Source organism: Paramisgurnus dabryanus, chromosome 1, assembly GCF_030506205.2.
Source record: "Paramisgurnus dabryanus chromosome 1, PD_genome_1.1, whole genome shotgun sequence".
Taxonomy (NCBI): domain Eukaryota; kingdom Metazoa; phylum Chordata; class Actinopteri; order Cypriniformes; family Cobitidae; genus Paramisgurnus; species Paramisgurnus dabryanus.
In genome coordinates, this window is record NC_133337.1 from 63,376,003 (window position 1) to 63,392,254 (window position 16,252).

General features: G+C 36.3%; 1 protein-coding gene across 1 annotated transcript; it reads left to right on the plus strand.

Annotated features, from left to right (window-relative positions):
- Nucleotides 1-1,813: 1,813 nt before the first annotated feature.
- On the plus strand, nt 1,814-16,252 carry tubgcp2 (tubulin gamma complex component 2). Its single transcript, XM_065253647.2, has 18 exons — nt 1,814-1,941; nt 2,234-2,404; nt 2,489-2,617; nt 3,353-3,529; nt 3,631-3,790; nt 4,156-4,363; nt 7,127-7,326; nt 7,527-7,716; nt 8,233-8,378; nt 10,668-10,848; nt 10,928-11,108; nt 11,785-11,957; nt 12,042-12,170; nt 12,257-12,377; nt 12,484-12,627; nt 12,711-12,818; nt 15,660-15,823; nt 15,961-16,252. The coding sequence occupies exons 2-18, from the start codon at nt 2,255-2,257 to the stop codon at nt 16,034-16,036; spliced, it is 2,637 nt and encodes an 878-aa protein (XP_065109719.1). The 5' UTR covers nt 1,814-1,941; nt 2,234-2,254; the 3' UTR covers nt 16,037-16,252.

Below are 16,252 nucleotides of genomic sequence, written 5' to 3' on the forward strand. Positions count from 1 at the left end.
TTATTTGATTCTTTGGTTTTCTGATGTATTAAAATTCATATATGTAGAGCAGAGAAATAAGAATTTTACGGACCTCTGTATTTATAAAATCCTGCATATGGCCCTGGACTACTTCATTATATTAGTTCAATGCATTCTTTGGCACCTTTACTGAAGGCCGTGCACGGACAGTTTGAGGGACAGTGGCCCAAACCAAAAAAGGGCTAACGTTATGTAGAAGGGGGTGGTACTATTGATATGTTTTTAATAAAACGTGTCTGTAGTGTGTTATAGATGACTAGCATAAGTGATTATAATGTTATTAACCTCCTAATACCCAAGTTTTGGTTTGGATTTTAGATTTCTTGTTGTCTACTTTTTTGTGAAGGCATTGTTGGTTTGTTTTTTTGTCTACAAAGTGTGCCAACAACAGACATTTTTTGTTACTTATATTAGATCCCTACTGAAAAATCCAGCTAAAACCAGCATAAGCTGGTGAGCTGGTTTAAGATGGTCTCCCAGCTTGCCGAGAAAACCAGCTTAAACCAGCTACCAGCTTATGCTGGTCTTAGCTGGATTTGATCGGTTACATTAATTTGATTAGACAAGCATTGTAATTCTAAGTGTGGATTTTTATTGTTTTTTGATTGCTAAGTTGTTTTCACTTTTAGAAGACCGAGAGCAAATCATTACAAAGACCAAACTACCAAATTACTAATTCAGCGGATCGACAACTGAAGTAATGTAAGTTAATGAACCCACCTGTTAATGCAAACGAACTTCGGAAACTGTGAGAGAGATGCTGCAGAGCGGGCGGGAAAACACGTAGTGGATCATCGAAATCAGTGGATCTTTAGCGGAGCCGTTGAGCCACCTGACTGTTTTTCTTCTTACCATAAAATAACCCAACAAAGTGTAAACATATCGGTTACTACAGTAACCTCGGTTCCCTGAGAGACCGGACGTTCTATGTGACGCTTAACATTCTATAATGAATTATGTCATCGTGTCACGTCGTAAGGGACGGGGAAATCCCTTATATTGCTATATTTACAACTGTATACTGTTTGATTTCATTAAATACACTATATATTTATCTGAGAATTCATCTCAAGACCCTTCTCACTGATTTTATCTTTGTCAGCCGTACCCCATTGACCTAAATTATTTATTTGAAATACCACTGAGAATATAAGAAAATATTTCAATAATTTAATAGCATTTTTATGTTAAACTTTACTGACTCTTCCAGCAAAATCAAACAATTCCTTTACAGTTTTTCTGAATTGCTAAAACACTAAACCCCAATCTCTGAACCAAATTCATAGTGGCCTAAACCCTATAATTTAGCCTGATTGTCAAATCATGCACTCTTTTTGCAAAATTCTAAACACAAACTTCTCACTAAAACACACATTTCACACTGCAATGCACTTGTTTTATAAATGCTAAACACAGGCAGGCAAAAGTTGAACACAATTAAAACACCGTTATCATCGAGTAAACACAACAACTCAAAATTCTTGAGAATTATTGAGAAAATGAGTGATGGTTTCAAAAAATGTGTTTTAGCAATTTAGAAAAACTGTAAAACCTTTTCACTTGTACTCAAAATCAAACTAAGCTTTCAAGTCACACACACATAAGTCTATTATATAAAACACTACAAAGCATATCATATTATTTTTACAGTGTATTATTAAAATGTTATTTACATGGGCTGGTATTTACATTCCCCCAGTTTCCTAGTGCAAATGCCTTCAGACTGTAAAAATAGCTTCAGACCGCTGGGCAGGAAGGAAGGACTTTTATTTTGAAAAACGGCTCCTTTTGGCGGCCATTTACGAACACAGTTTTCACACAGTTTCTAGCTTCCTTCAGCTGGTTGTTGTCAGTTGCTCTGTTGCATTATCAACAGATGCCTTCAGTGATATTACAACTGTCATATCAGACTTTCACTAGGTAAACTATTAAATGCTGTTGTTACATGTCAGTTAAATGCTTTAGTTATTATCTACACAGTGTATGCAAAATTATGCTAGCATGTATTAAAAGTCCGGTGGTCCGCTATAAAATAATAAGGATAAATCTTTTTTATCCCAGGCGTTTATTTTTTGTGATCAAGGTGTATCAAATGTTTTGCGTTTATCAGAAAACATGTCGTTTTTTATCTGGATTGTGTAACTTCATCTATGAATAGTTTTATTTCTATGTTACCTTGTTTATTCAGGATCGTCATATTTTCTCATTTCAGGTGATATAAACATCTGCAGTCATGAGTGAGTTTAGGATTCATCATGATGTTAATGAACTTCTGGGTCTGCTGAATGTTCGTGGTGGAGATGGTGCTGAGGTTTACATCGATTTACTGCAGAAGAACAGGACACCGTACGTCACCACTACTGTATCTGCACATAGTGCTAAGGTAAACATGTGGATGATGGGGTTTGGTTCCCAGTAGCTAACCAGTTGTGAATGCACTACTAGACTAGTTTATGTTGTCTAACAGGTCAAAATTGCAGAGCACTCCAAAACACCCGAAGACTTCTTAAGGAAATATGACGAGCTGAAGTCCAAAAATGCTCGCATTCTGGATCCTCTGGTGTATCTTCTCTCCAAACTCACAGAGGACAAAGAGGTTCAGTTCATCAAAACTCATTATTCATATTCAAACAAGAAAATATATCATTATGCATGAGTGAATCACACAATTTAAAAGATGCTTTATATTGTAGGATAAATAAAAATAATTATTAAAAAACATTCGCTACCCAAATTCTCATTACTGTAATCCAATTTTTTATTAGTGTAGTATATTTAGCAGTTTTATAATAGTTAAATAATAACATTGTACCACCTTAAAATTGTACAACACTATTTTTTTTGTTCTAACAAAGCGGGAAAAAACAATATATCGCTGCATTGCATTATTCCCATATAAGTAAAGATTTTGGTCATCTTATTTGATTTTTCCTAGATTGTCAGTGATGAGAATCAACATTGAGAGTAACAATTAAAAATTACTCAAAAGTATGTCTGGAGACATCTCAGTAACTAAATCATCTCCATGAAAGGTCTTGAAAAACTAAATATTGAATAAATGTAATTATATTTAAATTTATAGTATTGAATACATTTGATTAAATGTAACTCCATACGATGTCACACAGTGTCCAGCCAATGGAAATTGAGCGTGTAGCGCTCAGGAAATAGATATTTGTAAAAAGCCCAAAAGGTAAATCTCTGCAAAGTACATGTAACTGTAGGATGTGATCATCAGTCGTTTAGTGTATAATGCACACTATAAATGTGAAATACTAGGCATTCACATGTTTTAATGTAATCCAGTTTTAAGACTACTTCTGCTTTTCAGACTTTGAAAGTCCTGCAGCAAAATGCCAAAGAGAGGTCAGAGATGTCAACTAATGCGACGTCAAGCACGGCCACATCCTACAGCATTCCTGCGACCAGCAGCAAAATGTCCATGCAGGAATTGGAGGAATTGCGGAAAAAGCTTGGGAACGTGACAGCCAGCTCCAACGTGCCACAGGTACATGATAAATGATCAGATTAGAAACTAGGAAGGATCGTACGAGTCTCCAGGTATTCGGCTTGGAGACAAGGTTCCAATGGTTTGGTTGCCTCTTTCAGTCTTCAGAGGTGATCCGTAAAATGCTGAGAGACAGACATAACAAGAAGAACCCCACTCAACCAAATCCTGTGTTTCCAAATTGGGTGTATGACCGGCCTGCTCTGATTGGAGATTTCATCACAAGCCCCACCCCTGTGGGAGAACCGGTCGTGGCTATTGGTAGGTGACAGAACCTTCCAAAATCATAGTCGATAAAAAGATGTACATTTGTTAGCATGAGCAAGTTTGTACTATTATGTATGAAGGTCCATGTGAAGTCATTTCAGAGAAGTGTCATAAATGTAAGAAATGAGACACATTGCAAAGACTGTGAACTATGTAGTACTGAATTGTGGAATTGAACCGTTACACAGTTTCTCCTCATTTCTGTGTTCAGGATTATTTGGGCGGGGTTAAAACAAGAAAAGCAATACATTAAATACAATAAATTTGGCATTTTTAAGTGGCTTTGAAAAAGTAGTAGATGCTCTAGTCAGTTGCTGTTATATGTTGTTGTGAGTTAAAGTGTTTATGTTCATTGTCAGGTTCAATGCCACTAGCCGCACAGGAACACGCTTTGGTTGAGGATCTGCTGTATGTGTTGACCGGTGTGGACGGCAGGGACATCAGTGCTCAGCCTGTGCTCGGCAGACAGAGTCGCTCCTTTATCGTGGACCCGTCCTTGGACATGTCCATCAAAGAGCTGGTGTCCCGGATATTACCGGTTGCATCGTGTTACTCCACTATCACACGGTCAGTAGACAGTAACGTAAACTGTGATATATTACTTCAATTTAAGATGTACTCTTCATGTTGTATTCCATTAAAAACACAGATTAGTTGATTCAAGATTAGTTGAAAAAGAAAATAGATTTAAGAAAAAATTCCGTTCCAATTTATTTGAATGGCTAAAAACTGCTTCTTGCTAGGTATGTAGGTAGATAGGTAGGTAGCACTTACCCCTAGGGACAAATTGTTATACAGCTAGCATAATAAAAATAAAAAGTAGACAAACAAATCCTCTCAAATCTACATAAAAGCATTCAGAAATGTAATGGCAGTGGGTACAAAATAATCTTAGATTATATTAATTTGTTCGACCTAAGGGCAGATAAAACCTACAGGAGGAAGGTAACAATTTTCTGCAGAGGGTTGCTAGGATCACTGACAAATTATCTGGGCTTTCTTCAAAATTCTTGATTTATACAGATCATTTAAATTGTTTAAAGGGGAACCAACAATCGGTTTCTACTTTTAAGATTAAGAGACCCATACCAGCACATAAATGAGAAAGTAATAATTGACTCGACAAAACAAAAATAAAACATTTTCATAAAATTATTATTGCACATTAAAACTTCTAAGTTTCCTTAAAAAATGCATTCGCTGGTGGGCTTTCCTAACCAAAACATCCACATGGGCATCAAAAGTCAACTTATTATCAATAACAGTGCCAAGGTATTTATATTGGTGTACAATCTCAGTAGCTTGATCCTCAACGACCACCAAAGAGATGGCTGTAGGGTTCTTCCTTAAATCCAAAACCATCTCTTTGGTCTTGGATGCATTAATGTCCAAAAAAGGATAATTTACACTAGTAAGTTAAGATTCTTCAAAACAGAATCATGATCAATATATTCATTGTTTAGTAGGGACACAATTACACAGTAATCTGCAAATTTAATGATATGATGTCTTTCTAGTTGTGTTTGACACTTGTTAATGCACGACATAAATAAAAGGTGTGAAGTACAAATCCTTGCGGTGACCCAGTAGGGAAAAAAGTGGAACATCCGATAAAACCCCTGTTTACCTTCACTCGTTGAGGTTTATCGGTTAAAAAAATCCATAAGCCAACCTATCAGTCATGAATCAATACCATGGGCCCTTTTTAGTCTATTTATGAGGCTGAATACAGTTAAAAGCTGAAGAAAAATCAATAAAAACTAAACACACAAAAGTCTTCACCCCATCAAAATGTGTTTAAACTGTGTTAAGTAGTATTTTTATGGCATCATCAACACCACTGCTAGACCTATAGGCAAATTGTTACAGATCTAAATTACCTCCCACCATTGTGAAAAGAGCATCTTTATGATCTTCTCAAATGTTTTCATAATCAATGAAGTGCTACTGGTCTGTATTCATTTAATTCTTTCCACGACAGTGTCTTTTAATGATTTTCACAAAAGTGTAATGCCTTAGAATTATTTTCTTCTTTAAATATATAAGCATACAATATATAAAATAAAAAAACAGACCCTCAAGCTTTATCTTTATTTGTTCTCTTTTTATCAACTCTCAAATATGTGTTGGTTTTTTTAAAAATACCAAATTTTGAGCAACAAGCTGAGATAATTGCATTTTTGTGAAGTACTTTTAATAGAGATCAGATTCAGAGCGATCATTAAATCGCTTGCCCCTAGGGGTTGTTTCCAGGTTTTATTGGGTAAGAGCACTACATGGTGTATAATAGCGGAAATACCGATTGGCAGGGAAGCGTTTTCTCTTAATTGACAAGTTAATTCGGCAAGTTAAGTTGTCAATGGTGGGAAAAGAGTTAAAGCAACACTAAAGAGTTTTTGCTCTTTGCTCCCCCTACAGGTTGGAAGCGGAATTGTCCATTATCACTATATTTACCAATATTTATCCACTATATTATTTATATGTAAATAATTTAGCCTACTGCAGCAAAGTTGGCTTTGATTGGACTGTAGGTCTGCCGTAAAGCAAGTTTTTGTAGTTTTCACTCTCCAGGACCTACAGAACTACAGGACCACAACCCGACGGTTGGAAACTTCTTTAGTGCGGTTTTGGCCGATAGAGGGCTGTAAAGCGAATGTGAAAGTGCCGTTCACCCTGTTTCGAGTGGATGAACGATATTTTAAGGTAAAAAAAAACTTTTTGGTGTTGCTTTAAGGATAAAGGCACCTTATTTTTTGGTAAAGGGTACAGTAAAAGATTCTGTCTGCTGGGTTCAATATCCATAAATGCTTTACTACTTATCAAGTTTTCATAAATAATGAATGTTTATTAGTCAAAAAGTGTGTTCCCACGGGTAATGGAATTTCTGGAATATTATGGAATTTTAAAAGGTCTATTCCAGACATTGAAAGTCAGGGAATTATTAAATTTTTTGTCAAAGTCATGAAATCTAACTTTTTTAATCGCTGAAATGTCATCCGCTTCTTAAGTTGTTGTGATGTAAAGAATGCCGTTTCCGCCCAACTGATTTCAACTTATGCAGTTTATTGGCATTATTTACTAATTTCAAGCATTTAAGCTACATTTTTATAAGCTCACGGTGTACACTACATTGTCCAGGCTCACTGCATCCTGGACATAGGTCTTGGATATGTAGCTTTTTTGTGATTGAAAGTCTTGAAATTTTGCTTAGAAACAGGGAACCCTGTTTCTGGTGATCCTCGATCAAACCAAGCTGCATCGTGCCGAGTCGCAACCACGCAGTGGAAAAATGCTATAAACACATAATTGAAGTTCATGCTCTTCTTGTAGGTTCACTGAGGAGAAGTCATCATTTGAGTACGGTCAAGTGAATCATGCCCTGACTTCAGCCATGAGAACTCTGATGAAGGAATATCTCATCCTGGTCACTCAACTGGAGCATCTACACCGGCAGGGCACGCTGTCCCTTCAGAAGCTTTGGTTCTACATACAGCCCACCATGCGTACCATGGAAATCCTGGCCTCTATCGGTAAAACTGTTGACAAGTGCATTTACTTTCAGGAGAGATACACTGAGCTGAATTGAGTTATGTGTTAAATTGACCGATGCTTCCTAAATCTTTCTCTTTTGTAAATATTAGTTTTGCCAGGCGTTTTGTAGTCAGCAGGTAATTAGTGAAAATATGGCACATTAGTATTGTTTGTCTGCTAATGAGCTTTTTTCATCCAGCCACCTCTGTGGATAAAGGGGAGTGTATGGGCGGCTCGACCCTCAGCCTCCTTCATGATCGAACTTTCAATTACACCGGAGACAGCCAGGCTCAAGAGCTCTGCCTTTATCTGACCAAAGCAGCCAGTGTGCCGTACTTTGAAATACTTGAGAAATGGATCTACAGAGGCATCATTAAGGACCCGTACAGGTAAAGTCAAACCCCTGACCTCTTTGTTTCACATCAGTCACTGCATTTGATGCTGTTGAAATTGAGGTAGAAAATACGACGTAGTAATTAGAAATTTAATAAAAATTCATAACACAGGTTGCCCATAAACATTTGATTCTACATTGGAGTATTTCCAAAAGCATTGGATTAGACCAGTATTAAATCATCAGTATTAATTTTGTTTAAAGATCAATAATAGAGATTAATTTTTATTTCTTATTATTAGCTTTCACTTAATGGACCTCGGAAGATAATCACATTATTTTCTAGTTATGTTTTGTGTTGTGCTGGACTAATAGAGTTTTTTGTGTGACTGTCTTAACTGAAATTTGTTTAATGAATCTTTCTGTCCCCTTCATATTCCAGTTCTCTATCCTCTAGGAGTGGCGAGCTAATGAAGTCATTCTTCAACACTGATCCAGTTGACAAGATGCTTTTTTATGACAAACATTTAATTGTAATGACCATGTTTGATCAATTATTGTGTTTTCACAGTGAATTTATGGTTGAGGAACATGAGCTACAGAAAGAGAAGATTCAAGAAGATTATAATGACAAATACTGGGACCAACGATACACCATCGTCCAGCACAGGATCCCTTCCTTTCTGCAGAAGATGGCGGATAAAATATTAAACACAGGTGGGACATTTACACAAAGAAATAAACTTAATGCGACACATGACATTGCTACCAATCATTGACTGCAGTAAGAGCTCAGATGCAAATGCCGCTAAACACCACCAAATTATTATACAGTGGCAAGAAAAAGTATGTGAATCTACAAAGGAGGATGAGGGCCAAGCTAAAATAAAAAATAAAACCATCTCGAGATTAAACTCATTAAAATGCGAGAATAAAGTCATTATTAAACGAATAAAAAGACAGAATAAATATAATTTCGAGAATAAAGTCGTTATTTAACGAGAATAAAGTCGTAAAATTTCAAGAATGAAGTCAGTTTAGTTTAGGCCTATTCTTTACGTTGTTTACTGCATTAAGACAGTGATATAAATACACTAAATTCACTACACACTATAATATATTATTAATAAGCATGTCAAGCAGAAAAGCCCAGAATGTGCTCGTTTTCATTAAATAACGACTTTATTCTTGTTAAAAAACGACCTTATTCTTGTTAAATAACGACTTTATTCTCGTTAAATAACGACTTTATTCTTGTTAAATAACGACTTTATTCTCGCATTTTAATGACTTTAATCTCGAGATGGTTTTATTTGTTTATTTTACCTTGGCCCTTATCCTCCTCCGTATGAACCCGTATGTGGCAGTCACATGGATCACAGCGCCCCCTAATGTGTGCTTCAGTTTCTTAATTTTTACATTCATCATTTGCAATTGTTTACTGTATCTTGTCCAAAAAAGTGGATTTCTATAGAAGTGGAGGTTTTTGCCAAAAAGCTTGCATGCACTTTTTTGCAGCTAAAGACAGTCAAATTTGTTAAATACAAATGAAATGACTAAAGTGACATTTGTGAAAATAAGGCTTTTCAATTACTAATAACCTTTTCATCTTTTAATCTATTTTCTGAAGTCAATCAAATAAGGCAGTGCTGTCCGCCTCACGTTTTCAAGCATTTAAAATGCAATTGATTTGATTAGAGGGTTTTGCATCTGAACTCCTCATATATTCTACATATTTAACCCTTGTGCATTGTTCAAATGTACTACCTTTTCGTGTTGTAAGTGGATTAAAACATCATCTAAATTAAACGGCTGTAAAAATGTATCGGAAGAATATTTTTTATATTAAAAAATCAACCAAAGCACTGAAAAAACTACCAAATCTTTTAGCTCTTTAATTGCTAAGTGTATAAGTGGTGTCACTGATTTGGGGAAAGGAAAAACACCAACAATCAAGAATGCATGATTATAAGGTGTCTGTTACAGCAGAAGCAACGGGATGAGAGCCGCATCCAAATGCAGCTTAATCCATTTAATAAAGGTAAGACAAACAGTAAGGTACATAAACACAGGGAAAATAAGAAGGGACAACATGTAACATTTCTCAACAATCGACAAACATTGTTTCAACAATTAAGGGGAGAGCATGAGAACAATGAGTATCCATGGAGACAAGCAAGGGGGCGGAGACACTAATCAACACAAGGAGAAAGGCATACATGAACACAAATCAAACACAGGTTGCAAAGAGACACAACGTTACAGTGTCATGGCTCTTCAATCAAAAAATTGTTATAATGGAAGTCAATGGGGCAAAAACAGACACTTTCAATAAATCGGGGAGAAAAAAACAAAAACTGATGCTACACAAAAACTAAAAATGCATTAAAGCCAATGTTTTTTCTCATCTTTGACATGCCCAAGACTGTGAAAAAGGTAAAAAAAAATCCAGTCCACAATCACTTTTTATACTGAAAATCTGTCATTTTGTGGGTTTTTGTCCCCAAATTCAGTGACACCACTAATGAACCTGGCAATGAAAGAGTTAAAATCATGGAATTTTTGTAAAGATATGGTAGTTTTGAACAGCACCGAGGTTGATTAACAGATTTATGCAAAAAAATATAAATCTGATACATTTCACAGCCATTTAATTTAGTGGATGTTTTCATCCACTAACAACACGAAAGGGCCCACGGTGTGTTTTTGAAAAATATGTGTAAGTATAAGGTTTGTCACCAAAATCGTTCCATTTGCTGAAACAGAGAAAGTTGTGGCCAAATTAAGACTTAAAAAGTCTTCTTAGTGGATGAAAACATCCCCAACAACACATAATGGTTAATAATATTCCAACTTGGTTGTTTTTTTTATGTAAAGCTGCTTTGAAACAATGCAACATTGTAAAAAAGCACAACATATAAATTTGAATTGAATTAAGAGAGCTCAATGTCAAAAGTTAAATGGCCCATTTATTCAGAATATTCAAAATAATTTTTGTCATTTCAGGCAAATATTTAAATGTGGTGCGCGAGTGCGGGCGTGATGTGACGTGTCCAGACGCCAAAGAGGTCCTCTACACGCTTAAAGAGCGAGCGTACGTGGAGCAGATTGAAAAAGCTTATTATTATGCCAGTAAGGTTTTGCTTGACTTCCTAATGGAGGAAAAGGAACTTGTTTCACGCCTGAGGTGAGAAGCTCTCTGTGGTTATTGTTTCTAATATAGGTACATGATTGTTTGTTAATTTAATGTCTCTTTTTCGCAACAGGTCGATCAAGCATTATTTCCTAATGGATAAAGGAGACTTCTTTGTGCACTTTATGGACCTGACGGAGGAGGAGCTAAAGAAGCCAGTAGATGACATCATTCCCCCGCGACTGGAGGCTTTGTTGGAACTGGCTCTCAGGATGAGCACCGCTAACACAGACCCCTTCAAAGATGATCTAAAAGTGAGACTATCAGTTATCAGTTCAAAAGAACGTGACATTTCAGTTTTAAAGTGCACATATTATGCAAAATTCACTTTTACAAGGTGTCTGGACATAAATGTGTGTGGGAAGTGTGTGAACACAACAACCCTACAATGAAACAAATCCACGCACTTATTTTTTTTAAATCACCATTAAACCAAAGCAGTCTCATTAGGCTGTTTTGATTTTCATGTTAATGCGACATCACACAAACAAAGTCACAACCACTGACTGGTTAATTTTTCCTAAAATCTTTCCTAAATCTGTTTGTTAGCACAGTATATCACTAATGCGGCTAAAGATACTATTGTCTCAGATTGTATTCCACAGATCAGATCTGTTTTAACCGAAATCACTTACTGTCTGTTGGTAAGGGAGTAAGGAGCTGTAGCTCATTTGCATTTAAAGGTACAGACACGAAAACAGCATTTTTGCTCCCACCCAAATAGGGGCATTTTGGACATGCTATAATAAATGATCTGTGGGGTATTTTGAGCTGAAACGTCACAGACACATTCTGGGCACACTTGAAACTAATATTACATCTTGTAAAAATGGCATATATGAGGTGCCCTTTAACTTTTTTCAGCTGGTATATACAGGCAGAAAGTCATTATGGGAAATGATGTATTTCACTATTCCTTTCCTCCTCCAGATTGACCTGATGCCCCATGATGTCATCACCCAGCTCCTGCGCGTCCTGGCCATAGATACCAAGCAGGAAAAAGCCATCATTAATGCAGAGCCAACAGAGGTGTCGCTCAGCGGCCTGGAGGCCTTCTCTTTCGACTACATCGTCAAGTGGCCGCTGTCACTCATAATCAACCGGTACTCAGTTTTTCTCTATAGGACTATGATCAGGTGACTATAATTATTGCCATGACTATCTCAACGTGATGCTTTGTGTCGTAGGAAAGCATTGACAAGATATCAGATGCTCTTCAGACACATGTTCTACTGTAAGCATGTGGAAAGACTCCTCTGTAATGTTTGGATCAGCAATAAAGAAGTTAAACAGTATTCACTGCAGTCCGCCAAGTGGTGAGAATCGAGATTTGTTTGTTCATTACCGAGTCCGACTCACTGTTCAGGTAAGATCTTCACTCGCTCACTTTTCTCGATTGTAGGTTTGCAGCCGCATTCGCGTTGAGACAGAGGATGCTCAACTTCGTCCAGAACATTCAGTACTACATGATGTTTGAAGTTATGGAGCCAACGTGGCACATCATGGAAAACAACCTGAAGTCTGTAAGTTGGAGGGTTTCTAAAGTGCATAATTATTTGATTTTAAAAGAGCAAAGCAGATGCTATAGGGAAACCAGAACTGCATTGGTTGAGTTTTTTGTCTTTATAGGCCTCCAACATCGATGACGTGCTGTGTCACCACACCAGTTTTCTAGACAACTGTCTGAAGGACTGTATGCTCACCAACCCGGAGCTGCTCAGGATCTTCTCCAAACTGATGTCCGTCTGCGTGATGTTCACTAATTGCATGCAGGTACATCTACTGATGTTCTTCTGAAGAGAAGCTTTAATCATCATACTGAAGGCCTCATGTGAGGGTTTTTGTTGATTCAACAGCGCTTTACTCAGAGCATGAAGATAGACACCGAGATGAAGCGTACAGACGGCTGTCCGGCCCCGAGCGAGCGGATGGAAGAGGCAGAGAAGAAGAGAGTGACCTCTAAAGTGAGTTACACGCTATTAATCTGCATTAACCATTAACTGAAACTTAGTTTTTGCTCTTGCAATAAGTTATTCCAAACCTCACGTTGACTGATGTTGGTAGGTTTACTAATATCACCTCCACTGCACTAGGCATTATTTTAGCCGAAGTAGACGTAAGAGTATTTTCCAAACATTAATGCCAAGGAATGCCTCTTATACTTAGGAGCAGAAATGGATTTCTTGGAGGTTATTGTTAGGGATGGGCATTTTAAGTAATATAATAATATTTGAGGTCATAAAATAATTAATATTCAAATATTTGTTTATTTAAAATATGTTATTTATGACATAAGTTTTTAAGTTTTATGCATTTTTTATTTTGTCACAATTTCATAATTATAATTAGAAAATATCCACAAAAAGCTAAGCTAATATTCTAAACATATGTATAACCCTGGGGTGGCGCATTAACTCATTCCACGCCAGCCTTTTTAAAAAGTTGCCCGCCAGAATTTTCAAAAAATGCCCTCCAGGAAAATTTTCTTCTTTAAATATATAAACATACAAATATATCAAATGAAAGAACCAGTGCCCGGTTGCATGAAAGTCCTTAAGCTAAGAAATCCCTTAAATATAAGGTTAAGGGTACCCTTAATAAAAAATTGGGTAGCAAGAAAAACTCAACCAAAGTGAACCTTAAGGCTGTCAATAAGTATTTAACCTTAAATGCTAAAGTATTACCTTAAGTTCTGCTATGCGTTGCTACAAAGTCCTTAAGTACCATTTTCCCTTAAAAACTTAAGGGACTATAACAGGTCCCTTAACGTCACACGCGATAGCTGATTTTATGGTTATTTAAGAAAATGGAGTACAAACGTGTCTTTCTAATGATCAAAATAGTCCCTAGAGAAAAGTGATGCGCATTTATTAGGAGATTTGATCGTCCGTCAATCTAAAGTGCTTCAAATTTGAATTACTTTCAGGTTTTATACATGCGGCACTTTACAGTCTGTTATTTGCGATGTTTCATTGTACACAAATCCGCTATCTGTTGAGCTGGGTGCGTTGATTTGTTTACGCTGTGAGATTTTGTAACTATAGCAACCGCTTCTCTGCTGCCGTGTTTTGGCAGAGACTATCGTAAAATACTTAGTATCAACACTTAGGTAAGGGTGACAGTTAAGCCCTTTGTTGCAACGCTCTTAAATAAATCCCTTACCTCAGGGATTTTATCTCCCTCAGGGAAACCCTCACTTAAGGAGTTTCATGCAACCGGGCACTGACCCTCTGCTTTCAAACAAACAAATAAAGCGGGGGAAACTTCAATTGTTCTCTTTGATTTAAAGGTAAAAAAAAGGTAAAGGAATTTTGTAAGACATTAGATTCCGAACGATGATCAAAATAAATACTTTAAAAAGTATTTTTTGCTTCAGTTTATATACATTTGGTATCTAGTGGATAATAGTGGAATTACAGGTTACCGTAAAAACTCGTCAGGAAAGTGTAATTGGCAGGTACATGTTTTTTTTTTTCTAAATTGACAAGATAACTTGTCAATGGCGGGGAAAGAGTTAGAAAACAAACAAACATTAGAATAAAATTTTTTCTATTCTAATTATTATTTCAGTTCAAATATTGAAATATTCGACCACATCCCTAATAATAGTGCATTATTTTAAATCAAAAGAGATGTAAGAGTGTTATCCAAACATTATTGCTAAGGAAAGCATATTATACTTGGGAACAGACACCTTTTTAGATGATTTTAATCATTTTCTGAATTGCCTAAAAACCACCTTGTATGAGTGTAAAAACTTTTTTGATTTGCAATGTCAATTTGCAATGTCAATGTCAGCTACTGACACCATAATCTCCTCAATAGTTAAACATCACATATAGGATCCTGGACCACAAGCCAGTCATAAGGGTCAGTTTTATCTTTAATAAATAATAAGAAATGCTGAATAAATAAGTTTTCCATTTATGTAAGGTTTGTAAGAATATGACAATATTTGGCCAAGATAAAATTATTTGAAAATCTGGAATCTGAGGGTGCAAAAAAGTAAAATATTGAGAAAATCTCCTTTTAAAGTTGTCTAAATGAAGTCCTTAGCAACACATATTACTAATGATAAATACATTTATGATATATTTGCGGTAGGAAATTTACAAATTATCTTCATGAAACATCCTAATGATTTTTGGCATTAAAAAAAGATAATTTTGACCCATACAAGGTATTGTTGGGGCCATTGCTACAAATTTACCCATGCGACTTATGACTGGTTTTGTGGTCCAGTGTCACATATAACAAGTATGCAACATTTGTTTACATTTATGCATTTGGTGGGCGCTTTTATCCAAAGTGACCTACTAGCATTCAAGCTGCACATTTTAATATGCATCCCACAAACTTCGTACTGCTTACACCAGGGGTCTCCAACGTGACAGAGTCTGTGAGGGTGCCCGCCAAACCACATTCGATTAATAGCCTCAATTGTAATATTTATTTATTACATATTTTTACATTAGCTTGGTTTATGTATGTTAACATTTTAAACAATGATAAAATATATCAACAAGTAAAATAAAATAAAATCAACGATAAAAAAAAAAACATTTTGAGTAGACAATATCAATAAGTAGCCCTCCAGTTTTTATCCATTAAGGTAGCCCTTGCTCACAAAAAGGTTGGAGACCCCTGGCTTACACAATGCTCTACCAATTGAGCTACAGGAAGACAAACTTTAAATAGCATGTGAAGGAGGACAATGTCGAAAGAGTTTGCAAGTATATGAAGTATGTACATAGGAAATATATTGACTGTACTTCATTAAGCCTGTGAATTTTTCTTCCTGTCAGTTCCTGGCTGAACACGTGGACGCCCTCCAGTCCGACTCGGGGTTTGAAGGCACCATCGGCAAGTTTGACAGCAACTTCAGCACCCTATTGATGGATCTTTTGGATAAACTTAGCATTTACAGCACCAATGACTGTGAACACAGCATGATCAACATCATCTACAGGTGGGTGAAGGATGGAAACTCTAATGATGAGATATTGAGCAGTAAAAATAAAGCTTTTGAGCTCTTTTTTTGAACACTTGTTTGGTACGGTGTCCTCAGCAAAAACATGCTCTTAATATACTAAATGTCTTTTTTAGGCTGGACTTCAATGGCTTTTACACTGAGAGACTGGAGCGAATGGCCATTGAGAGGAGCCAGAAGACCGCCACATAACACGAGGAGTGTCAGAGAACAGTTTGAAATGTGATGTTTGATGAATTATTCATATTTAGTGTTGTTATGTGGTGCTGCATCACGAAGCACTTGATGCAACAAACCACAAGTCCTGTGGGAACATTTTCTCCAACGCATTAAAATATGTTTGTTGGTCTTGTACAAATGCAATTAATTACAAATGTAAACTCAATAAAATGAAACCGTAAAAGTGTT